The 26927-nt window shown below is 53.7% G+C and overlaps 1 protein-coding gene across 5 annotated transcripts in view; it reads right to left on the reverse strand.

Annotated features, from left to right (window-relative positions):
• rptor (regulatory associated protein of MTOR, complex 1) overlaps nt 1-26927 on the reverse strand; it is a 106199-nt gene that overhangs the window by 52696 nt on the left and 26576 nt on the right. For all 5 annotated transcript variants that reach the window (XM_049015392.1, XM_049015388.1, XM_049015390.1 and 2 more), the window contains exons 5-7: nt 14335-14493; nt 12125-12271; nt 7240-7415 (exon numbers count right to left, since the gene is read on the reverse strand). In XM_049015392.1, the coding sequence (XP_048871349.1) occupies nt 7240-7415; nt 12125-12271; nt 14335-14493 (482 nt within the window). The remainder of the gene's footprint in view (nt 1-7239; nt 7416-12124; nt 12272-14334; nt 14494-26927) is intronic.

Here is a 26927-nt window from a genome sequence, read left to right on the forward strand (position 1 = left end):
ATGGCATCCGGCGGAACACGTATCCACGGCGACTGCTCACAGATACACGCGGCGGGGAGGCAACCAGTACACGTTCAGAAACAAAAAAAAAAGCAGTAAAATGACAAGAGTGGCGATTGTGAACAATGAAACACCAGGAGGCAGTATGAAGGCACGACGGGCTGAAAGCGCATCTCCCCGCTGGGCCCTGAAAGATCGGCACCTGCTGCTACATGTGGAGCCACACTGGGAATCGAGGAGGAGCTCCAGAGTTAGGAGGAGCGCGAGCGCGAGCGGTGGGCGTGCGTGGGAGTGAGTGGGGGCGCGAGACTCCCACTTCCGTCAACGAGCACTGGCCTGAAGGAGGGGGCTGTGTGACACGCCGGCGTGCTTCCCGCCAACCCGCCCAGCCCATTTGCTGGGCCGCACTGGCCGCGGAGGTGCTGAATCAACTCCACCAGGGAGGAAGCGAGAGTAGCTTTATTAACATCCACGCGGTCTTTTCCGCCGCTGCGTGGGAATGCGCGCGCTGGCAGTGGCAGCAGCATGGAGCCGATGCGTCGAGCGACGCGGTGATGTCACCACCCCCTCCATTGTTCCAGCGCAAGTACCAGAGGGACGGCTATCCCAAGCCTAACCCTACACACCAATGCAAGGCTCAGACTGGACCTTTTCACAGACCGCCCCGGGAGGAGCGGAAACAAAATGTCAGCTGTTCCGACCCCGCACCATTGGTGACCTTTCACCTTTCAAGAGCAGGGTGCCCCAGTCCTGCCATGACCACACACTCACAGCTTAGGGCCGTCACAGTTAAAGAGACGGAGTTTCCTGCAGGGGTCAGGTGAGGAGACGGAGAACCCCCACCCTGACAGGTTTTAATCAGGGAACGAGGGGCGACGACAACGCGCCTTGGCTGCCGATGAAAGGCGGCGGAGATGGAGCCCCTCGCCGGTGTTGCATCATGCGGCACGCTCCCTCCCACCCACGTGCATCTGGGTCTCCCTCCCCGCCGCTCCGTGTGCAGAGATTCATTTCTAGGCGGGTAATCCCCGCCTGGCGCTGGGGAAAAAAAACTCAGAGTGCTTTCCCGGGAGATGGAGGCAGAGAGCTGCGCTGTCCTTGGGGACAGGCAATCACAGGGAGGACCATCCTCACACCTCCCAACATACACACATCCCACACACTTTAGACCCTTGACGTCTCCCCTATCCAGCGAGCCAAAACCACATCTCCCAAACAATGCTGAGCCCCTGTTCCACATCACCTCCGATGCACCACGACTGCACCTACTCCGAATGACTCCATGAGTGCGCAGTAAAATGTACAGCGTTCACTGTCACACATCTCCAAACCGAGCACGTTCAGCCCCAATGCAGAATAACAGTTTATATCCAGTGAACTGAACCATAAAAGGCGGGGATTTCTGCACGGAGCAGAGACTCATTTGGGTTGCGCCTTTTCAGAGGTGCAACAAGAGAGCAAAAAGGCTTCAAGAGACAGATGCCATGGTTTGACAGAAAGGGGGCTCTGAACACATCGATACATACAAATGCCAGGAACAAGGGAATGAATCAGCTGGAAGGAGAACTGAGTAATCCCCGACTCCAGAACAGTGTCTGCCATGTTACCACGGTATTTCACAGTGATTCCAGTGGCAGAAAAAGTGCCCTGAGCTGGCCTGATGTGGAGAGGGACTGAGGATCAACAAGTAAAATAAAGAGTATTGACACTAAAGAAGGAGCTAAATTATCTCTGAAACTGATGACGGATTTTTTTCAAACATTCCCAGCTGTGTGAAGTTTTCACAGGAAGGCCGGGCTGGCTGTCCTTTAACTACCGAGGAGCGGGCAGTGAGCAGCAGGACTCCCTAATTAATGATGTGAGGCACGGCTGGAGGAAGCCCAGGGGGATCTCCAACGGGGGGGTTAAAATACAGGAAAGGCACACAGCAGTGATTAGCATGGCAACCCTCAACAAATACAGCTCTTGCAAAGAGGACTGGCTTTTATAGGGCCCATATAACAAAGGGAAGGGGAGGAGCTCAGAATGCAAGTGGGGAGGGGCTCTGACTGCAGGGGGGAGGGGCTCAGAATGCAAGTGGGGAGGGGGTCTGAATGCAGGGGGGAGGGGCTCAGAATGCAGAGGGGAGGACCACAGAATGCGGTGAAGCGATGGGCACGAGGCAGGGAACAACCCAGGATGGGGGGCCAGCCCATCGCAGGGCACACACACACCATTCACACACACATGCACACCTACGGGCAATTCAGCAAGTCCACCTCCCAACCATATTTCTGCAAAGAGCCAAATTATAGCCACACCACCAGAACACACACAAACATTGTTACACAATAACAAATCATCATATCCAATCACAGCGCGGTCACTGCATATATCCACAAATCACAAAGTATGTACAATCTATATCTGAATAATAATTTTCATTGGTACCCACTCAAATGTTTTTCGTTTTGTTTTGTACCTCATTTTGCTCCAATACATTATATGTATATAGTTGAGTTTCACGTTGAGTTGAGCCTTATGACTGCAGACCTCAGCCCCCGTCCAGGACCGCCCTGCTCAGCCAGTGCACACTACTGTGCAACGCCCTGCTCAGCCAGTGCACACTACTGTGCAACGCCCTGCTGGCCCTATCCTCCAAATGATGCTGGGGACGAGATTTCAATTTGAATTTCTCACCCCAAAAGGAAAGGAAAGCTTATATTGGGAACATTTGGGGAAAAGGCTGAAAGTCAGCAACCAGGGGAGAGAGCGAGTGGCGTTCCCAAGGCAGACATGACGAAAGGACGGCAAAGGGATACAATTCACCTTACCAGGGGGATATGACACAGCGCCCAGTGCGTCCAACGCAGTGAAAGGAGGAAAGTGGGGCGTTTCCATAGTGAAGTAACATTCCCAGGCAGTAGGAAAGGCTTCGACAAATTCCCTCCCATACTGCTTCCTTAGCACTGTGTGCGACCCGACGCACTGGCACTGTCCACCGCGACCCGTGGGCAGGGGGGGGTCCATCAGGGACGCCGTCCGCCTGTGATGTGCTTACAACACGCCTCGCCCACTTTGAACCCCCTCCCCGTCCGCCCGCACACCACCAGCCCCCCCCCCCCACCCACACTCTCTGTACTTGGGAAGTCCCCCCAAGACAGCATTCCATCAGTAATGATTTTATGCTCCCGTACTCCTGGAAATGTTGCCTCCATGTCTGAGTGTGTGATTCTGGCTCGTAAGCAGAGGTAACGCCATCATCGCCTCAGCCAGGCTGAATGCGGAGCACAATCACACAGCGGATGCACAGGCTGCTGAGCACAATCACACAGGGGATGCACAGGCTACTGAGCACAATCACACAGCGGGTGCACAGGCTACTGAGCACAATCACACAGCGGGTGCACAGGCTACTGAGCACAATCACACAGCGGGTGCACAGGCTACTGAGCACAATCACACAGCGGGTGCACAGGCTACTGAGCACAATCACACAGCGGATGCACAGCCTACTGAGCACAATCACACAGTGGATGCACAGGCTACTGGCCATCAGCACAGTCGCTACTCACCCCAACATGATCCCCATTCCAATCCATTGGGTATTTTTTCCATATTCCCAATATGCAATACTGACAACAACCTCCTTAAAGGCACCGGTCCTCACAAAACCATCAGGAGTTCTAGGCAATGCATGTTGGGAATAAGGAGCCAGACGGATATGAATATTACCACTGCTTTGGCTCTGAGGCAGAACATCACCTGGTCATGGTTAGGGGTCCATGAAGGGGGTGGCACAGGACTGAGTCACTATGTCAGACCCCCCGAAATTCAACACAGCTCAGCAAGACCTTTTGGTTGCCATGACTGACATCCTGCTCACTTCTGCCCCCTTGCTAACATTACAGGCTATAGGATAGGGGTGGGGAAACTGATCCACGGAGGGCCGGTGTGGGTGCATTTTTGGGATGGTCTCTCAATCAGCCAATAACAGTGGGTAGCCAGGACTGGAATTGAGAACCCTGTTTTATTATTGGCTGATGGAAAGGTCATACCAAAAACCTGTCCCGGGTCTCCATGGATCAGGTTCCCCACCCCTTGTACAGCATGGATGATGATTCCCGTTGGTGGGATATTGTATCCATAGGTGAAAGTCCTAAGATCGAGGTTTGGGGCTAAACTTTGAGTTTCCTTTCTGGTGGAAGGGCTAAGGGTTCGGTTGCCCATAGTGGCTAAGGGTTCGGTTGCCCTCGGTGGCTACAGGGTTCATAAAATGTGGCCCTTCATGGATCAGGTTCCCCACCCCTGCTATAGGAGAAAGCAAATGACATTTCACCTTTTCCAGAAAACGGAACGTTTTCATCACAGGAAGAGGACAGTCAGGCATGATCACCAAACCATTTTATCACTTCACATGCTTCAGAAGGGCGCGAGCATCTTTATTAGCGTATTCATACCAAGTCACTGGCATTCACACAGATGGTGACTGTGATCCATTTGGCTAATTCTTACTCCTTAATCAAACTCAGGGGGAAAAATAATTTGCAGCACGAGTAAAAATTAAAGATGGTGGAGATGCTTCATCTTATGTCATGGAAGACTGGATCATTTTAATCCTCTCCACCGATATGACTTCAATTAGACTTCATTAAAAATGTCGTCAGCCAACTCATAATTTAGGTTTCAGCTGTCGGATGCAGAGAGAGAAACACACCCATGATTTTATTATGATAAGAGCAAAGATGTGGCTCCAACCAGCCCGAGAGCCTCATTTAAATAACATGCAGAAACATGTGGGCGTGTCTGACCATGCAGCCAATGAGCTGTAAGCAGACAGACCCAGTAGAAGCTCACAATAGGTCTGAAATGGCTGGGCGAGTCAGCATACGGATGTTAAAGGAGGACAGCGAGAGGCACAAGCTCGGAGGAAGACACGCCAAGGTTAGCTCGGCTTGCATACAGTGATACGGTGGGTGTGACAGATCACCCCACCCCATCCCCCGGTTTTCCCGGCCTGCAGGGGGGAGGCGGGGCATCGCGTGCATCGTGATTGTCGTCATCGACGCACCCAGCCTGTTTGTAGTGCAAATGCAGCAGCTAGAGCAGTGGGCGCGGATCAGGGGAGAGGGAAAACAGGACGGGGGCAGAGCAGGGTTAGTCATGGGGGTGGGGGAAGATGAGGATTAGGGTTAGAAGTAGTTGCAGTAGAAGGAGGGTAGAGGGATGGTTAGAGTAATATTAAGTTAGAGCAGTAGTAAAGTTAGGGGATTAGAGAAAGTGTAGGGTTACAGTGTTAGCGCAGCAGTAGGGTTAGGGGCCTAGGGTAGGAGTATGGTTTGTGGGGTTAAAAAGTAGTACGGTTGGGGGGGTTAGTGTAGGAGTACAGTTGAGGGGGGTTAGAATAGTAGTACAGTGGGGGGGTCTGAGTAGGTGCAGGATTGGGGAGTATGGATGGAGTAGGAGTACGGTTGGGAGGAACACAAGAGTAGTGTGGCCCTGGAGACCATCCTGGCAGTAAAGGGCTAGAGCAAGGAGCTGCGGCATCCTGAGAGCCCATCATCAACTCCCATGGGGATGCTGGTGTAAAGGGGACAGAGAATGAGTCAAGCAGCCAGGCGGGGGGGATGAGGGGGCACACTGACAGAGGTGGCATCACTAATTTCATGTAACACTAGAAAATGGAGATTTGTCAGGACAGCTGTCCGAGGGACATCAGCAGCTCCTACGCAAGGTTTTCTCCACTGGGAGTGAAGTTCGGCCAACCCCCCCACCACCGAACATCCCAGCCTGAAGCAGGGATACTACTGGGGGAGGCCAAAACAGTGCACTTCCCAGAATGCCTTTTTTAAATATCAGAAACATGACTGTGAATGAGAGGTGAGCGACTGAAGTATCCACAGAGGTCGTACTGCTGAGGTCACTACTGGAGGGGACGAGTGCCAGGAAGAGGGGGATGCTACTTTGGGGAGGGAGGGGCACGCAGGAAGAATTTTGTCAAGCACTGCGTCACACCTCTGTATGCACACCGATAACCCCCCCTCATCTGCACTGGGCCCTATCGCCATGGAGACGCTCACACGTGTATGCATGGATCAGCCATGTCTGATTCAGAGCTCTCCGCGGTCTGACCATGTTGAGGGGCGTAGTGCAGCTGATGAAATCACATCAGGTCGACGTGCAAAACCCACGGCAGCAAGGTCCATTAGGCGGCAACTGCCAAGGCTTGGCGTCCGATGGCACAATGGACAGGGACAAGTCGCCATGGCGACACAACACTGCAAAAGGCGCATTTAATGATACGGCAAAAACATTGACGTAACAGCCCTGAGGATTCACTGACACCAGGAGAACATCTGTGGATCTTTTTAGCAGGGAAGACCTTTCGGAAGCCAGGGGATGCACGCAATGTCCAGAACTTTAATAAGGCAGGTTCAGACAATACAAAGAGGGCACCGGTGTTCCAGAAACCTGTTCCCTACAAGGACCAGCGGCATGGTTATTTTTTAATGAAATAAATGCTAGAACACTTGCAACTCCTGAAAACTGTGCAGGCCTCTATTGGCATTTGTCCTTGGTGAGATTTTGTTGTTCTGGCCAAGAATAAAACGCCTGAATTTTTTAGCACAGCTCACGCGTATCAGCCAGGCAGTCCATAACACGCCTCTGGCCACGTCCTGGCCGGCAGACAGGGGATTCCATGAGTCAGTTGGGGAACAGTGAGAGCATGTAGACATACAGAGAGAGAAAGAAGAGGCCCAAAGGTCTGCAGGACCGCGGGACTGAAAGAGCAACGAATTGATCATTATAGCTCCATAACTGCACTTCTGAGTGGACTCTGAATCTACATGCATCATTTCACAACATTTTTACCATAGTGGTACACTGTTTTGCACAGCTCTCTTATTTATTCTTTAAATTTATTACTTGTGCAATTATTACTAACTTTCCTTGATGTATTTATCATGTATTTTTAATCATGCTGTCCAACTGTTGTATTTATTTCTCGCCCTCCTTTTGTATTTCATCTCTCTGCGCTACTGGACAAAGACATTTCCCACAAACGGGGATCAATAGAGGCCTCAGTATCTAATGTTGTATCTTATCTTATTTAGGATCATAAGAGAGAGAGAAATATATCTTCTGTGCAATGAGTGTACGTTTTCCATAAAATTGTCCTAGAGAAACATTGACGGGGAGGGATCGCAAGGTGACAGCGAGCGCCCGCCGGTTTGCGGGGGGGGGGGGGGGGATCCTCACCAGCGCAGGGCCACTTTGATGGGCGTGGTGAGGCAGGAGGTGAAGAGGTCAGCCGGCAGGTCGGGGTTCATGGGTAGAAGCTCGCTGGCCTCACAGGCCGCCAGCTGGATGCAGTTCTTCATGGAGGGCGGGAGGGGCATCTGCGCTAGCGGGTGGTTCGGGTTGATGGCCGCCACCTGCACAGGGACAGCGACATCATCACCAGAATGAAGTCAGGATATGCTTTTCGTGGATATGGGCTCGATACCGCGACAGAAGAATGCGATCCTTAAGCTGTCAGCAGGAGCCTTTTCCACACGGACCCTCAGGAGCTAATGAACTCAGGGTGGGGGCATGACGAACGGGACAAAAGGGGGGAACAGATCACGGGGGGGGGTAGGCAACCAGCTGAATGGGAAATCTGAGTGGGCAGGGATGGTAGTGGGTCACCAACCATCAACCGGAGGGTCAGCGCAATCCATTCATTTAAAGTGGATAAATATTTAAATGCACCCCCCAGGAGAGAGAAACCCAGTGCACCCCTGCAGCAGGAACATGCTAGAACCCTCTACCCAAGGTAGGGTGCAACCTCTACCTCAGCAAGTCACATTACACAAAAAAAGCTTAAGACACACACAGCTACACCACGCAGAAGCACACCTAAACACGCAAACCGGAAAGGAGACACGGGCACACACAGCGTGCAACACCCAAGGTCTGACGCAAGCCGCCGCAAACCCACAGTAATTGGTGCCAACGTAGAGGCAGTGGAGAAGCATGACTGGATCTCTCCCGAGAGCGCTCTGTCAGCCTGCAGCCCTCCCGGCGGCTTTCGTGAAGCCGGCGTTGCCTCTCCCGTCCCACTAACACAGACGGAGCCGGACGGCGATGCTGACACCGGCCATAACCGAGGAGCGAGATGCCATTAAGAGGAAACTCCTGTCAGAAATGAAACCTGTAAGCTTATATTCAGACGGCCCTACGTTGGGGCTCACAGAGACGAGGGAGTGTCCATACAATTAAGGCAAGATTAAACGATATCAGAGCAAATTTAAAATGCCGATGAGAGGGGAATTAGCTGGACGGGACACAGAATAGCCCTCATGGAAGGCCCTTTGCGTAACATCTTACTGCGGGAACATGAGCAGCTGCTCCTGTCTGCTGCCACACATTCCTCCTCAGCAATATCTCCCAGTTTGCGTCCCTCAGGACCCGACCGATACAAATATCGCAGCCCCAGCGCGCTGAAAATTCTAACATCCAATAATATCGGCCGATATAAATTTATGCGGTCGAAAATTAAAGGAGACGGCAGCAGTTTTCGCTAAACGGTGCTTTACTGACTGCTACGATGATGTCAATTTGTCAAACTCCACCTGCAGAAGCTTACAAAGTCTAACCATAAATAACAAACATACAACCGCATCACCTGATCCTTCTCAAACAGGCGAACACCACGAGCTCCCAGAATGCTGAACACTCAAAGCAGGAGATTCAAAGCACGTCTGCGCATCTTAAGAAAAGCACCTGACAAATGAACTTCCTTCACACAATAAAAATCACTTTTTGTCCCGCAGTTCTTGCAACATTTCCATTCGCAGTCAATCACCAATAATGTGATGCACGGCTTTTTGCGTGATTATAGACCGAGTCGCCCTTTGTGGGGTTTGGTCCCTGTGGTCATTATACGTTTGTCTTTCACCGTCTGTCGAATATCTTATACCACTGCTTCTTTTGTTCGTTGTAGAATGTTGTGTTTATGTAAGTAAACCTCACACTCCCAACCCGCGGAGACACGCTGCTTCTCTCCAGTGAGAGACCCTCGCTTCCCATCACAAATATTTCCAGTCATGTGACCGGAAGCATAATTCCATTCAGCATCTGAACAGCCTTATACCAGCCTAGCTTGCGAATTACCAAAGCAGCAGTCTTTTGGAAACCACAGCACTGCCTTGTAACAAGAACCCGGCACGCTGAGTTTCCCACGCAATGTTCGCGTTTAGCGTCGCATACTGGCGTGGGGGGGGGGCACATCAACGTCACATGCTAGGCCTACCCGCTAAGCACCCAAAGGCTGCAATTCCATTCATGGGCTGCACAGCAACGTTACAGTCAGTTACCCTAAATGCTATAAAGCATGTGACAGGCATCTGATGTACCTTCATAGTGACCCCCATCATTTGAGGGTAACCGCCCAGGACAGAACAGAAGGATATCTCTCAACAACACAACGGAGGAGGAGGAAAAGAGAGAGATATCTCTCTCACAACAACAACGGAGGGAGGAGGAAAAGAGAGAGATCCGAGTCGGTTACATTGAGAATCTCCGGAAGGCCACAGGAACACTGCATTCCCGATAAAAAGTCGCACAAAGACGGGGGTTGGGGGGGGGGGTTGATGTCCCGCAGACCTGCTAAAAAGCAGAAGTCGCATCCCACAGAGGTGTTCATATGGCCAAACCACACATGGCTCCTAACACGCCACAGGATCACCCACAGGAGTGCCATCTAAAGTTATTAGCTGATACAGTGAACACTTCAGAGTGTGCGGGACTGCGGAACATCATCTAATTAGTTTTTAATGACAATGCTGAGCTCCGACCCATTACCCATCCACCGCGGCGACGCGATCTGTTCGCCGTGCACTTCAGAGAGGAACTGCCCCAGCGCTACCTGACAGTACTGGCAAAGTGTCTGGGATGTGGTGGAATTCTAGGCCCCCAAACACAGGTACCTAGAAGACCTCACGTCAAGGGCAACCACCTCCAGCCAAAAAGGTCCCAAACCTTCTCAGGTCTGCCCCAGCAAAACACCAGCATTCACCCTGGTGCGAGGCTGTGAAAGTGGCACATATGCCCAGATGCGCTGTCCTTTTCCGTTCCGTTCCGCGGTCTGACGGCGCGCTTGTGTCTGTAAAGTGATTTTCTCACGACGCGTCCTACCCTTTCCCCACGTGACCCCCACCCGTCCGGATTGCCGCTTTGAAAGACACAAAAATCCCACAGCTCAGCAAAGTCGCAGCTGATAAGGGCAACTGCCAGACAAGCAAGAAAAACAGAAGAAAAAGAACAGGGAGGGAGTGGGAGGGGGGACGGAGGTAGTGGGAGGCGGACCCACTGCCGGACCTGGCGTCTCCCAGTGCTGCCCGTGTGACCTTTACAGGCACTGCTCAGGACAACTACATGGGGCTTTCTCTCAGCTACAGGCATGTCCTGTCGGGGGATAACGAACGTGGGCCCACCAGCCTGTCAGATGCAGTCCTCACTGGTACCTCCACCTCCCAGCACCCCAACTCCATGTCCAATGTGACGGCTGCTTCGTGAGCTCAGCGCGCAAGAAACAATGAGCTCATCGCCACGTGGGTGCCGAGTCGGCATGGGGCCCAGGATTTCCCCGGTAGAGCAGCGGCTGGCGGAGACTCCGGCCCCCGTGTGCCCCACAATCCCCCAAGATCTCTGGGCACCACTTCCTCCTGCCTGCCGCGTCCTACAGCAGGAAAACCTGCCGGGACTCACCTTCAGCCAAAAGCCGAAGCGAAACAGCCAGCCTCGGACATCCACCGCCCAGGGGAGTGTGAAATTGAGGGTTTATGTCGTCACCCCCCCCCCTTTGGCCGGTCAGATCACATTACTTCCTACTGGTAGCCAATACCGCTGGCTCAAAGGGGTTTCAAACATACCCCCCCCCAGTGGCCCCAAACTTGTGTGTTCGATTAAGCGGCCATCACTAAGAGCACAAAGACGCCCTCAAACTTTAGAGGAGATCACATGGGGAGAGCACGCCCACCCCCACACAGGCATTCATTTACACCTTTCTGAGCACACCGCAGAGAAAGAGAGAGAGAGAGAACAAGAATGAGGGAGGGATGGAGGGAGAGAATCTCACCAGCCTTCATCCCCACAGTGTGAAGCACATGATCTCCCCTACTCGGGAAAAGCCCTGAGTTTGTGCCAGCTCTCCTTTGTCTTACGGGGAGAGAGAGCATGGGGGGGCGAGGAGCTGTTACAGTGCAGAGACGGAGGAGAGCTGCGAAGCACCCCCCCCCCCCCGGTACCCCCCAGGGGAGCCCCGGCAGATACACCCTTTAAAGTCTCCCGTTAATCTGCACGCGCGGCACTGGCTCGAACCCGGCCATGAATCATTTAGCTGGTCTACAAAAATGAAGGGTGTGGAGAGGAGGGAGGCACAACAGTCAAAAAGTGTGTGTGTGTGTGTGTGTGTGTGTGTGTGTGTGTGTGTGTGTGTGGGGGGGGGGGGGGGGGGGGGTTCTGGGGGGCTTCAAACAGAACCAAACCTTATGATTAATAGATGGCAGCATGAACTGGCACAGCTGAAAAACCCCCAAAACTGCAGCTTATTGTGGCGAGAGGAGTTATACTGATTTTAATGGTTATTTTCTTTAATACAAGTCACATTTCTGCCCCCCCTCAGACGTTTGGGCCCATGAGGGTCCCGGCACCCCCAAGGGCCGGGGGGGTGGGTACAGAGAGCACATTTTCTGCGGAATAACAAATAATTTAAAAACTGAAACGCCGCAGTGCTCTGCCCTGGGGGGGGGTGGGGGGGGGGGGGACTAGGGTCAAGCCTGTGTTCGGCGATTTGGCTGCGGGTGGGACTGTGTGAGAGCCAGAGCTGGTGTGTAGATGGTGCGGGGGCAGCCCCCAGGACCCAGTGATGGCACCCAGCAGAACCGCTTCAAACACTTCCCCACCGGGACTTACCGGGGGGGGGCAGAGTTACCTATTTATTTCCTTCCCCACAGAGGGACACCGATTATAGAATGCTTCAGAGAGGAATGTGTGTGAGAATTGTCCTGCACTCAGCATCAAACTGATAGACCTGGTACCGGGGGGGGCTGTAGGTGATATCCTATGTCCGTGTGAAGGGGGGGGGGGGCTTAGCACCCACCTCCAGCTCCTGCTCCCGCTGCAAGGCGAACTGCTTGAAAGACTTTACAATGATGCCGGCGTTGGAGCAGTCGTACACGAAGATGGAGGGACTGCCCATCCACGTCTGCAGGTCATAGATGGAGAGCGGGATGTACTGGGTGTAGTTCTGCATAGAGAGAGAGAGAGTGAGTGAGAGAGAGAGAGAGAGAGAGAGAGAGAGAGAGAGAGCATGAGATGTCAGGTGTGTGCAGAAGTCACATGACAGCATTAGCGCGCCGCGCCACTCAGCAGGACCCATTTTCACAGATACAGATGAGGCAGCGAGGTTCAGCACCATCAGCGCTGCCAGAACGGCAAATCAGGCCCAGAGACCCAGCCGCTCATCCCGCTAATGCAGGGCCCTTTCGCAGACATGACAAAGACCGCCGTGACCCAGTGCCCAGACTCCCATAATGGTCACCGACGTGGAGAGACACATCTGACCAGCTTAACGTACAAACGCTTCCCATTAAAACCTGCTCAAGTCCCCTTTAATCTGCCCCCAACACGATTAACGCTTAATACTGCCGCGGCTTCCAGGGCACTGAGCAAGGCCTCGAACTACTACTGCTTCAGGAAAATGTGTCTCGGCACAGGAAGGAATACAAGACAGGCGGGTCTGGATGGGAGAAGCCAAACCATGATGACAGTCGCAGATAAAAGGCCCGACATTCTCCCTCATAACACACAGAAAGCAACGTCCATTTACTGCGCATTCCTTCTCATTCAATTTCATTACCCATCTGCATGACTGTATTCTTTAAACTACATTTTATAACTATATTGTTCAATATCTTATGTCTGTATCTCAATATGTCATGTTTAAATGTCTTATACAGTCATCCATTGACTTACACCCTATCGAGTAACGTTTGATCATATTTACGCTCCATAAGTGCCTTAATAAAATTTATCGAGAGACGTCCGAAGCAGACGAAGTAGACTTTAGCGGACATATTTTACTACGTGTGCGGCAGGTGGCAAGAGCAAAAACAAACTGATTGTGCTGGCACTACAGAGGTGTAGTTAAATGCGTGTGACATTGAATCTTACTATATGTTGTACAGCACATTTGACATCTCCCCTGTAACGATGGAGATATGTCCAGATGGACTTACGACCTCATTTCCAGGACAAACCCTGGCGTAAGTCGATGGATACCTGTGTGTTTACATCCCATTCACTACTGTTTCTTGCAGGAGACGGACTTCATCTCAGCGTACGAGTCACGCATCACGCAGCTAAAGATCGGGACAGACAGTTTGACTTGGTCTCCTGGACGCTGTCTCCCTTCCATGACAGCCTGTGCTCCACCTCGCCCTTGCCAGTTCCGCGGGATGAAACACGTCCCCCGTCTGCGGATCGGTAATGAGTGAGACGCAGGCCGGCCTGCCGGGTGAGGAGGCGGAGGCAGTGCCAGCGTGGGGGGCGGGGGGGGGTGTTCGCCATCTCCACCTGCTCAGGCTTAGCGGGGAAAGGGGGCCTCTGACCACTCATGTCGGTGACTAATGGGGATTAAAATGCCATTACAATGGGTAAGGCAGCCCCCCCCACAGGGGGATTAACCGACAGAATGGGGTGAGGACGTGAAGGGTGGGGTCCGGCCGGTTTTAGGGACTGTCTGCACAGCGCATTAAACGCACAACGTGCCAGAATTAAGAATTAAAGGGGGGGGGGGGTCTTACCTGGGGCAGAATTAAGGGTGGGCGGGGGGGTCTAACCCAGGGTAGAATTATGGGGGGGGGGGTCTAACCCAGGGCGGAATTATGGGGAGGGTCTTACCTGTGGCAGAATTAAGGGTTCGGGGGGGGGTCTTACCTAGGGCAGAATTAAGGGGAGGGGGGGGTCTTACCTAGGGGAAAATTAAGGGGGGGTGGGGTCTTGCCTAGGGCACAATTAAGGGGGGGGGGCGTTTTACCTAGGGCAGAATTAAGGGGGGGGGGCGTTTTAACTAGGGCAGAATTAAGGGGGGGTGTCTTACCTAGGGCAGAATTAAGGGGGGGTGTCTTACCCAGGCCCCATGGAAGTGGACAATGACAGGTATGAAAGGCTAGAGTTGGTGCTTCCAGGCCAGGGAGGGGCCTTTGCTGTGTGTGTATCCTCCTATCCTCCACATGCATGACAAACCCACCCAGTCACCCCTGCAGGCTCCCTGCCCGCCCCCCCCCCCCCAACAGACCCCACACCCACCTTGTTGAAGACCCAGATCTCGCCGTTGACGGTAGGCCGGGGGACACCGTGCCCATTGTAGTGGAAGAGCACGCGCTCCTCCTTGGCGTTACGGCGCAGGGACGTGCACAGCTTCTTCACCTCGTCCACTGTGGGGTCTAGACTCTGCTTGTAGCGGGCCTGGGGGGGGGGGGGGAGGAGGGGGGGGCGGCAGGTGAGTCACACTGCTGCAGATACAGACCTCAGGCCGACTGGGGCTCTGGAGAGGACTTGGGGTCTGCCCATCCACTCCGGGGTGGGGGGTGGGGGGCACATCATGCTGGCAGCCATCTGGGCCGAAACCGCGGCACATGACGGAGAAACACGCCCCCCGGCACTCCGCTGCATTTATTCACCTGCCTTCCATTATCCTTTTTAAATGCTCACGTCTGTGAGGACCGGCACAGTCAGGTGACCCGTGTGAGGGGCATCTACCCCGGTAGGGTGTGGGCAAAGGTGGGACAGCAACTCACTTAACATCCTATCTCACCCTCTTTGCATTGCAAGGTGCTATGATTACAACAAATTAACCCCGCTCCCCCCAGTTTTAAATAGACGCATAGACAAGGCCTTGGCTCCACCCCCTTTAAGTCCATTCAAACCAACATGGGGCCCCTTTAAAGACCAGAATTAACTCACTCCAGACACTCTGAAAAAGGGCCGGTAATAGGAACAGACCAGTGCACCGACAAAACTGAAATCCCTGTGGAAAAACCAGACTGAGAGGCACTTACAGGGAAGTAGTCTTTTACTAAACCAATTTCATTCATAAACACATTTTACTGAGTGCTTCCAAGCCCCGGGAGCAGATGTAAAAACAGGGAAGGTCACAGCCTCCGCCACATAGTCCTCGCGCTATGAAAACCGACCCTTAATTCGTGGCTCATCGATTCCACTTCCTGCCTACGCTGCAGCGGTAATCAGCAGGCGGGTCGGGACACACTGGCTGCATTGGAGATGCAGAAAAGTGAAGAGGGGGAGCTGTATGTGGGATCTGGGCTGGCTGGCTTCTCTGTCCGGGCTACAGAGGGCCAGGCAGCTCGGTGTGCAGGGAGGGAGACCGTGCGCACACAGGTGTCAGACTCCCCACCAAGACCTGTAAGTAGCTGCCCAGCTTTGCTTTGCCATCTGTACTTCAACCCGCTTTGTTCTCCAGCCCTGCCGTCCCCAGCTCTGGATTATCTCATATTTAACTGGACATGAGGACACTGAACACAAAAGCAGCCAAATTTATTTTTAACATTTGTGAACATAATCAAAAATATATCCGAAAGCTGAATCTACTTTGTCCATGACAAATGCTGATTCAACAGGATATTTTGGAGGGAAAACAATTGACTACTAATTACACCAGCTGACCCATAGCCAACCAATCAGGGCCCGACAGGCGATGGTGTGACCGGAGGGTGGGCGGGTGATCCCTCTCTCTCCCGCACGGCAGGTGCGGCTTTGCCGCGAGATCGCCGACTTCTCGCTCCCCCTGCTCCTCCCCGTCCAGCTGGACTCCCCGTCGCCCGGCTGGCAAGTATGTGTGCATGGTGAGATCTTACATAAAGTGAGGCCTGGGGGCAGTGTGTGTGCGTGCGTGTGCATTGTGTGATGGATACGTGTGTTTCCCCCCACCCACCATTCGAGAACCAAGCAGGTATACGCTAGAGCGCATTTTAACAAACTTGATAAAGCTCCTCTGGATTGAAGGGCGACGTAAAGTTTTAACTCCAGGGCAGATGAGGACGAGGATGAGAGGGGAAGGCGTCCGATTGGCTGCGGCGCGGTATCCCATCAGGCTGCGCTGGCTGATTAGAGGAGGGAATATGAGAGTGAAGCGGCCGTCTCACCGAAAGCCAGTGTGCGTGGCGATGATTTCCACTTTGCAAGAGGGGGTTAGTGGTTACTGGCCCACCGCAGTCATTTAGCCAGCTGAAAGCCCAATGCTGTGGCGTCTGGAAGCCCCCACCGCAGCCAAGGAAGGGGGGGCGGGGTGGGGGGGGGGTCCAGTAACACCTATACATTACAGTGGATTCTCATAACGGCACACTGTTATCCATCAGCCACTGTTATCCATCAGCCACTGTTATCCATCAGCCTTTCGGGTGCGATACGCACGCCCCATGCAGGCACCCCACTCGACGGCACACGCACCTTTAACCCTGGAACATGGCACTAAACAAATCCTGGTGCCCAGATCTGACGCCAACAGCCAGGTCCCACTAACCAAGATCAGCGGTTTTCATTACCCCCCCATATTACAGCCAGGTTATAAAGCACTTTCATTCAGGCGCCCCCATAGCCCCCGTTCAGCCTGCATTCGCTGCACACCGCAGAAATCCAGGTGTGTTGCGCAGATCTTCCTGCAGATTTCCCATCAGGCGATAATGTCTGTACGGAGGACCCAGGCCATGGATACCAGGCCCATGAGTGCATCTCCATCCTCATCCTGAATTACTGGTAGAGGTGGAGAGGGGCTGCCTGCACCTCCCCCAGGACGCAACCTACTTTGAAAAGACATCTGCAGGAGTTCTGGCGTCGCGTGGGGGGGGTCAGCATGACTCGTGATAATCAGGGACCCTGCCATCGGAGCCCGCTGATACGCCGTCTTCAGGCTCGCGTCGAGGGCGACCGCGTTCCTGCGTCGAGGGCGACCGCGTTCCTGCGTTGTGGGCACATCAGGATCCGGTCGTCATCACAGATCGAAACCCGGCTCGGAAAAGAGGTCTAGTATCAATCAAGGAGCAGAGTCTGACTCCGCCGAACTCTGCAACGCCACGACCATCGTCACAGTCCACAAGGGGCTGTAACAACCCTAACCCTTGCTCTCTTTGTCTATTTAAGCAGAAGCCTTACAAATGGTACACGAGCCTATGTAGGATGAAAGAACACCTTGGCCGGGGTGTAAAGAGGGTAGCAGAGAGGCACAAGGGCTGAACTCGGCTCCACATGAGAAGAGGCGCCGGATCAAAGCCGACCCAGATCCATCACCGGTGCCACTCTGGTCTCAGCCCAGAACCCGGGGCCCAGCGGGCCGACTTCAGAATGCGCCTCTGCTGACTCATCCCGCGTCACGCAGCCCCAGGGACAGCGGCATCCATCTGCGAGGGCCGGGCGGCAGAGTGCACCATAAGCTTCGGTAGACATTACATGACACGCCCAGCGTCGGTACAGGCCTCGCGGGGACTTTGACGCCATGCGGAAACCACGGCGATCAAACGTCGAAAGCTGACGCGCCTCACTCTGAGTCAAGCGGGTCTGTGCCGGAATCTGGAAGCAGCACACGGATCTCTGAGTGACACCCCCGCGCACAAAACGAACAGCCAACACGGCTGTTTCCCCTCGATCTCGGGTAGCACCGGGACTCTCCGCCATCTTTGGGAAAACGCTGTGAGCGCCGTTCCCCCTCAAAAGGGAAACAGATGGGTTTAAAGCTCACAGATTTGACCAAAATATCTCTCAATTCTCCCTTTCTTCCCTCATGGTTCAAATGCTTCTTTAAAAATATACATATGTATATCTGAGGTTAAGTGGTTTAAACATTATATAAGGAATTAATATGGGCAATGTCCTATTAGTCTTCCCCAGACTGTTTTCCAGACCCCCACCCCAGAAGGGGATGCGGCGTCTATGTGGGGCAGCATGTGGTGGAACAGGAAAGTTCCTGGGGATTCCTCAGGGTGGGGGGGGTTTGGGGGGGGTGCAGCAGGCCAGCACCAGACACACACACACACACACACACACACACACACACACACACACACACACACACACACACACACACACACACACACAAACGTTTCTGAGTTTCTCCACCCAGATAATGAACCCGCAGACAGAGATGCGATACTCCTCAGTCCTGAGGGACAGTGAGTGCCCGGGAACCGCCTCATTACGGCTCGACACCATTCCCAGAATCGGGCCCTAATGCCACGCTGGAGGGGCCCCAGAGTCTGCCCTGCCGTCCCCAGCCGTCCCACATGCGCCTTTCTCCACCACGTTTTCCTCCACAGAGGTTGTGAGGTAGGCAGGACTGAGGGGGGCGTTTAATTGAGTGCCTAATTTAGCTGGCCAGCTTGTGGCTGCTGAGCCTCCCAGAAGCCCCTTCAGAGGGCAGAACGCCACCCGCAGGATGCCTGACTTTGATGCGGTCACCTCGGACGCAATTACTCACTTCCCTCAGGGGTGGCGCCAGAGAGTAGGCGGCTTGATAAATAGGGGAGAGACCGGAGGAACATTAGAATAGTCAGCCGAGCCGCACCTCCGGTCAACCGGCGCGGGTTCGAGGGACACCGGGCGCCTCCACTTAACGAGCCAGACGGACGGGATGCATCACCACCCCCAACTCCCTTCCTGTTAGCCTCTAAAGCAGAGCCTTGGAGGGGCTGAAAGTGCTTCCTGCCCCCCCCCCCCCCCCAGCGGCCTGGGAGAAGTTGGCTGGCAGCTATGGCAGGTGCTTCAGTGATGCATGAGCGAGGGCGTCAGCGGGGCAGAGAGCCCGTTCCCATGACTAAGTGATGAGATTATGTAAACAGCAGCGCGCAGGGGGTGCGTGTGTGTGTGTGTGTGTGTGTGTGTGTGTGTGTGTGTGTGTGCACGCGCCTGTGTGTGTGTTAGCAGGCAGCTGATTCAGCGCAGGCTGCATGCAAAGCCACGCGTGAGTACCAGAACCGGCCCCATGGTGATGTAAGCCGTCCGCCTCTGGCTAGGACCGGACCGGACCGGACGTCGGGCCGTTGGTCACTCAGGAACAGGTGTGTGAGCAACAGGACATGCAGAACAGAACCAGAGGAGCCTACTTACGCCTGGGACTCTTTATCCGCCCCACCTTCCCACAGAATGCAAACTCATCACTTTCCGCAGGAAAGGTCCTCAATCCCACAATGCAACGTGCTTATGGTAAAAACTCACCCACACTGAAATCCCACCGGAAACTGCCCCAGTAAGGCCGCCTGACTGCCAGCGCCCCCTACAGTGCAGCCCTGCAGTGTGCATGGCGGAACGTGGGCATCCAGGAGCTCAGCAGCACTCATTGTCCTCCCCCCGCCCCGTGACGTGCCACTACCCCCAGTGTGTTAAGGGGTTGCCAGGATTGATCATAAAATCAATGCCTGAAAGACATGAGCGGTGACAGGGAATTAAACAGCGGCAGACAGCCGGGTGGGGAGGTGGGGGGGCAGTGAGAGCAACATGCATTTAATGGAGTCTGAATTGCTTTTTGTCCACCACCCACCCCCCCCCGCCCCCGTGTCCCGGCATCACTCTGGCAGCCATCAATCAGCCATGCCTTCGAACAGTGCCCTCTACTGGCCGCAGCTTTGTGTCACTTTGAAAGGGGAAGTTAAAGGAAAGCCAATCCCCATATACACAACCCTGCAACACCAGGATCCTACAGGGTCAGCTGGAGGTCACCCCTCCACTATTCCCCCATCCACTATCCCCCCCCATCCATAGCACAGGAAACTTGATTGGAGGCTAACGGCACTTTTCTACTGGCATTAAAAACGAAGTTGTACCCAAGCCAGACTCCAAACTGATGCTTTTCTACTGTAAATTATGTGAGGCGCACCTGCGCTGACATGGCCCTGTATACGAGCCAGCTGCTTACGTCACCAGCATGTGTCAAAATGCATAGATACACCTGTGTTCTGCGTCAATACGCAGGAATTACTGTATCTGAATGGACAAAGGGCATGCATATGCGCATATTATATATATATCCATCTATCTCTCCCCCAGTTCCGGTCCTGGTTTGCAGATTTCCCTGTTCAAACACATCTACTAAACCTGGGAATTAGCTGATTAATGTGCATCTAAGCAGTGAAATCTGCAATTCGTCTTGGATTCTGGGCCTCCTGGATTGGAATTGGGGAATCCTGTTCCATATATTATTCATTATTAGTAGTACCACACACTGCAATGTATTGATGCATTCCTGATAACTCGGAACCCGAAAATTTCCAACAACTCACTTAAAACAGTACTAACTGAATGGCTGAAAAAAATGGATTCGTAATGCAAATTTACGCGAGCTAATTCTAATCCCACTACCGTTTGACGCTAACATAACATGTCGGTTCTCACAGAAGAGCTAACTGACATTAGCACACGGTAAATCATGATGTACACCTTGCGAACAGTAAATGGGCGTCTCTTCAGCTGTACATCACTGTCGCTTTCTAAACCGGCAACGCCTTTACCGAGCCGACCCTTCTGCAGTTGGAACCGTGCTGTGACGGCTCTCTCTTCTGGTACGGCTCGGGTACAAGTTCCTGTATGGCAGTGGAAAAACACCATAAGATTAGCTCTGTGCGGGATAATGCTTTGCTTCCATAAAAAGCACGGCCCACAAGAATGAGGCGCTAACGTTCCGGACTACAGCCTACTGAGGTGGCCGGTGCCTATAGCCTGCAGCAAAGACACGGCTTTCACTGACCGCTGGAGCTTCCCAATCGACGAGCCACCTTGAACTCCGGGAGTCTGGGCCTAGGAGGCCCCGCGGTCTCTCACCCGTCACCCATAACGGCGCGGCAGAGTGCCGAGGCCTTACCAGCTGTGCCTGTTTTCGGCAAATGCATAAAGACCCCCCCGCCCGCCCCCCCGCCCCCGCCAGCTGGATTGTGTGGCCACTGAACGACAAATTAGCCTCTTCCACACATTACAGACGGATCGAGTTCACACTGCAGACATTTCAGCTCCTAATATCAGGCTTTAGGAGGGGAATCATAGTAGCATTGGGACCTGGAGAACCTCCACCGTATGATTTTCACTGCTGAGATACACGCCTTCCGCCGAGTTTCGCACCCTTCTCATACGGCTCATTATATCACTCCCAAATATCCCCTTTCTGGGAAGTCTTCCCTTCGAGCTAACAGTTGCAGTGCCTCACTGTAATCCCGTACTCCACTCGGGTCTCTGGACGCTAACGCAGTCGAGACACTGTCGCCCCATCCCAAGTTAACATGTTTTGTACTTTCGGTCTTGAAAACAGGCAATTAACAGGAGTATTCTTCACATTTACTGGGCGCCATCCAGGCCTCACTGCAGTTAAATGGATAAAGGATCTTTCCAGCACTCTGGCAGGAGGTAGCAGGTTTATTAGCTTTCCCAGTGCAGCCATTACCACACGGATTGCTAAAAAATTAAACATACAGAAATATTTGGAATCTCAGAGCTCAGTTAACAGCCAAATAAAACTCGCACCCTTCTGTAAACACATTAAAAATGCCCATTAGAGCCACGTAACCTATAGGGCGACAGTAAGGGGGACACACCCACATTCCGGCCAGTGTGACGCCTGGCTCTGGAAGGGGCGTAGATTCTTAAAGGCCACGTACCCTTGATTAAACACCAATCGAAACACCCTCAGAAAATATGGCCAAAACTAATGGGAGCGGTTTGGGACGGGTCTTATCACAGAGAAGGAGACACCACACAATGACAAAGCAGTTGTTAAAAGTAACTTAGACACTAACTAAATCTGGTCATTAAAGTAGTTCCTTTTATTTGTTAAATTAATTTTGGAAGGGATTTCTAAGAACTAAGGCAAAAAAAATATGCTTGGATATTTCACAAATGAACTCTGGTTTGATGGAGAGAGACTTTCATCTCTGTGCTCTTAAGAATTCATGGAAGGCAGGAGGATAAATAAGAGTTTTTCCCACATGGTAATTTGTTCCAACGAGATGCGCACACATCTTTAACACCACAGTCATGGAGGATGATGAAAGTGTGGAACAGAGACCATAAGACGAATTGCAGCAGCGAGACCTCAGGAAGAGCGCAGGGCTGGATAATCACAACAGCTTCAGGAAGAGCGCAGGGCTGGATAATCACAACAGCTTCAGGAAGATCGCCAGTCTGGATAATCACAACAGCTTCAGGAAGAGCACCAGGCTGGATAACCACAACAGCTTCAGGAACAGCGCCAGGCTGGATAATCACAACAGCTTCAGGAACAGTGCAGGGCTGGATAATCACAACAGCTTCAGGAACAGCGCCGGACCGGATCATCACAGCTTCAGGAACAGCGCCTGTATTGCCCATGCAAACGAGACTGGCTAATCGCTGGTACCATTCAGGCTCAGGCCAAACAGCTGAGAGTCCCGTGAGGGGGGGGGGGGCCTCATGGTTGGCATCCTCACTGGGCTTTACTGCCCAACGCTGACCACCCCACAGCCTGGTGCTGAATCACCTTGTGACAGGATCACAGGTTCACAGCAAACTTAGGCAGCAGCAGGTGGCAACAGCATTAAGACCCACTTAGGATGATCCGCCCACATGGAGCCTTGAGGTCCAGGCAGTGGGTATCATCACTACATCATCTCCCCCAAGGCTCCCCCACACCACAGTACACGACTTGGGGGGGGGGGGGTTATCAGCCTCGCTGGGGTAGACCAATATGGGAACGTCCATCGATAAGCCAATCACATGCTCAGTCAGCCAGACGTGTAGCCAATCAGTCAATCACATTCTCACAAACCGTATGTCAAGTCACACTGAACCTGTGCCTTATTTTGTTTGTGTGGGGGGGGGTGAGAGCATCATCAATCAGTCAGCAGATGGAGGGCTGAGACTACCTGCTGAGTAAATGTAAGAACATGGTTGGACAGCACTTCTGGGAAAAGATCCTCAGAGGGCTTTTAAGAATAAGAACGTGTTTATGAAGGGTTACATGAAGTTATGGAGACCTCAGGAAAACATGGGACTAAAGAATCCAAGGGCTCACCACCCTAGAAGAGTTCCGGGGGGCAGTGATACAGGGTGCCTCTACAGCGCTGTGGTTAAGGCCTGCATTACCTCATGAAGTCCAGCTGCAGTGCACTGCGATGACCAGCTGCAATTCACTGCGATGACCGGGTGCCCGAAACACCTTCACTCTCCTATGATGCATCCGAAAGGTCATAGCAGGGACAGGAGATACATGGGATGGGTCCTCTGATCTGGGGGAGTCTGACTTCACCGTTGCTCCGTCAAGAGCCGTCATCGCCATGGACACAGGCTGCTTCATCGCCATGGACACAGGCTGCTTCATCGCCATGGACACAGGCTGACAGCGGCGTAGCATCTCACATTTATGATATATACCATTCTGATGTGACAAACGCCAAACTGTCAGACGGCTACTTTCAAACGGGGCCTCATTCTGAAGCCTCACACACACACACACACACACACACACACACACACACACACACACACACACACACACACACACACACACACACACACACACCTCTCTGCCCCAGGCTGCTATTTAGAGCCATGTGTCTTTACAGTAATGACTTCCCTTCTCATTTGTCTCATGATGGTAAATCACTTGCTTCCTCGCAGCACGTTTTCAGTGAAGACCCCCCCCCCCCCCCCCCGCTCACACCGTAAAGCACAGGGGGGGTGGGGGTTGATATAATTAAATTACTGACTAACTTTTCCATTAAGTTTGGGGTTTGGGAGGTGGGCATTTTCACATTTGTGGTTTCCCAAGGATAGAGGAGGGCTCTCCAAAATTGCCATAAACACCTACACACGTGCGGTGAAGTGCCTCTGCTGTACCTGGTCTATAACAACACAAGCAAACCTGCCAGAAAGTTCCTTTCTTTCTCACGTTGATATTTCAACCCCCCATCTCCCGCTTACCCCGACTCCCCCCCCCCCAGCCTTGCAGATGGGCAATGTCGCACACGGCTCCACGTGGTCGCTCATCCAGTACGGCGGACGTTTGGCGTGAGAAGCCTGTGATTGGTGTGTGTGTGTGTGTGTGTGTGTGTGCGTGTGTGTGTGTGTGTGTGTGTGTGTGTGTGCTTGAGGACCGAGGCTCTGCCCCCCGCCCATAGTAGCGAGCGGCGGGCCTGGCACCTTGATTTTCCACACAGCCTGGCGCGTTCGGTGCTCCTGCTGCCCCACCCAACCATCTATTTAACCAGGGACGTAGGAGGCCGTGTGAGCCACCCCCCCCACCAGCCTGTACCCTGCCGTTCCCCTGCACTGGCTCCCAGATAAAATGCCGTGTCACTGGATGCTTAAATAATGCATCTAATTGTGGCGCACAGCACCAGGCTGGTGATTAATGCATTTAATGCGAGTGTTATTCTGTCGGGGGCCCTGCCTGCGGGCAGCTGCCTTTAAGGAGGGAGTAAAACACTGGAGCAGGGCTGCAGAGCAACAAGCCCGGCCTGCGGCCTGCCCCCCCCGGTCCCCAGGGCCAATGGCACGGGGAAAAACACACTCTCTTTCTGTTTCCGCTCCACTCAGCTCCAAGATAACGAAGGGGAACGGCACTTAAAATAAATCAACATTCCCATTCTAATTCCTCGGGCATGGTGAATGCAGAGTGTGGGGGCTGCAGGAAGTTCATGGGTGTAATTTACACAGAGCCGATGGCTTTGGGACCAGCTGCCAGTCTGGGAGGGGCTGCGCTCGGCACACACATGCATACTGACAGTACTGGTCACGACCAGTCATGGAATGACGTCGGACACCCTGTAGATGGCGCCACACCCGGCTCTGATAGAGAGGCGCATTCCCTGTGGCTTCAGGAGAGGGGGGGGGGTCAGCACGTTCCCTAGACCCTACCTGCTGCACTGAGAACGAGGCTTTGACAAGATCCTCCCACCCCTAGGAGACCAGCTACCGCCTGCCTTATTTAATGCATGCAGACCCTGACCTGCTTCACCCACTCATCTGTCTTCCTCTGCTGCTCAGTACACCCCCCCCACCCCGGTACCTTCAGCGGTCCCCATGAGGCCCCCCTGAAAACACAAAAAGGCCCAGAACCCAGGACCCTCAGCATGTGCGTGTGTACACACACGCACACGCACGCACACACACGCACACAGACACACACAGACACACACACACACACACACACGCACGCACGCACACACACACACACACACCAGAGCTGCGTCTCATTCCCCACCCGCTCGCACAATCAATCATGCGAGAGCTCCACGAGTGGCAGGTCGGCCTCTCTCGGCGCCCCGGGATTAGCCACAGGTCTGCATCTGGGTCACGTGATCAGATCAGGTGACAACAGGTAGCAGAGTGGGAGATGGGAGCTGACCGCAGGGTCACGGTCTGGTTTCACGATCTGAAAAGGCCACAGCTTCTGCGGAACGCCCCCCCCCCCCCGTGAGAACGGCGTAAACGTGCTGCTCACAAACAGCCAGCATCCCTCAGTCCCACCTGAGACGATCCAGCTAAGAGGCAAATCTGAACCTCCCTCAGGACCTCTTTGACCTTCAGGGTTTCCCACACAAAAAGGAGCAAAATGTCATACTGGCACGGGCGAAGAATTGGGTATGGCCAGCAGGAGCATGTCCACAGCAGTACTGTGGGAGTACCGAGTGTGTTTAGGGGGCGGGGGGTTCAGGGTTGATTTGATCCCTACCAAGTCTACACCGTTACATACTTGGCAGCAGCAATAACATCCTTCTCAGGAGAAAAAAGAAAGCACTGCACATCATTACATAGCAGGGGAATTTTCACATGTGACTGGCCACTACGATCACAAGAGCTCCATCCTTTTACGGATATGCACCAAAATATCAAAAGTCTCCAAACGGGGGCCAAAAAAAGCACCCAATAAAATAGCATAAAATTATAAAATTATGCTGATAGGGCGAGACGAGGCTGGAGACCCAGCCCAGACTGGATGCCACACAGGCCACGGACTCGACGCGGCCGAACCGAGCACTGCTGTAATAGGGCACCGCGGGGATGTAAGCACCAGAAAAGGGGCACACGGCAGACAAAGGGGTAACCAAGGGGCGACGCGGCCAGCTAAGGGGCGACGCGGCCAGCTGTAAGGGGCGACGCGGCCTGCTGTAAGGGGCGACGCGGCCTGCTGTAAGGGGCGACGCGGCCTGCTGTAAGGGGCGACGCGGCCTGCTGTAAGGGGCGACGCGGCCTGCTGTAAGGGGCGACGCGGCCTGCTGTAAGGGGCGACGCGGCCTGCTGTAAGGGGCGACGCGGCCTGCTGTAAGGGGCGACGCGGCCTGCTGTAAGGGGCGACGCGGCCTGCTGTAAGGGGCGACGCGGCCAGCTGTAAGGGGCGACGCGGCCAGCTGTAAGGGGCGACGCGGCCAGCTGTAAGGGGCGACGCGGCCAGCTGTAAGGGGCGACGCGGCCTGCTGTAAGGGCCGACGCGGCCTGCTAAGGGGCGACGCGGCCTGCTAAGGGGCGACGCGGCCTGCTAAGGGGGCCCCAGGACCTGTCACGCCACATCACGTTCACAGCGGCCAAAGCTTCCACTCGCCAATCGCTTCACAGCAACATCCAGTGTGAGGCTGGAGACCTATCAGGGTGCCACCTTACCGAAGACGGGCACACAGGACCCGGGGCTTAGGATCCCTGACCCTGCTGGTTCACAGGCAGGTTAGGGGCACAGAAGACGCCTTTTCTAACCGTTCTGATGGGATGGGAAACACGGCGGGCTTTTGTGCTTTAGCCGGCAGACAGATCAGCTCTGGTTCTGAACGCCGACGCCCTTTGCAGAGGTACTGAGAGGCAGAGCGGCCGCGGCTTACAGAGTCCGGAAAACACACCTCCTGTACTGAGGCCTGCTAGCGTGGAGGAGTCCAGCTGCA

This window comes from Brienomyrus brachyistius, chromosome 5, assembly GCF_023856365.1.
Source record: "Brienomyrus brachyistius isolate T26 chromosome 5, BBRACH_0.4, whole genome shotgun sequence".
In the NCBI taxonomy this organism is placed as follows: Eukaryota; Metazoa; Chordata; class Actinopteri; order Osteoglossiformes; family Mormyridae; genus Brienomyrus; species Brienomyrus brachyistius.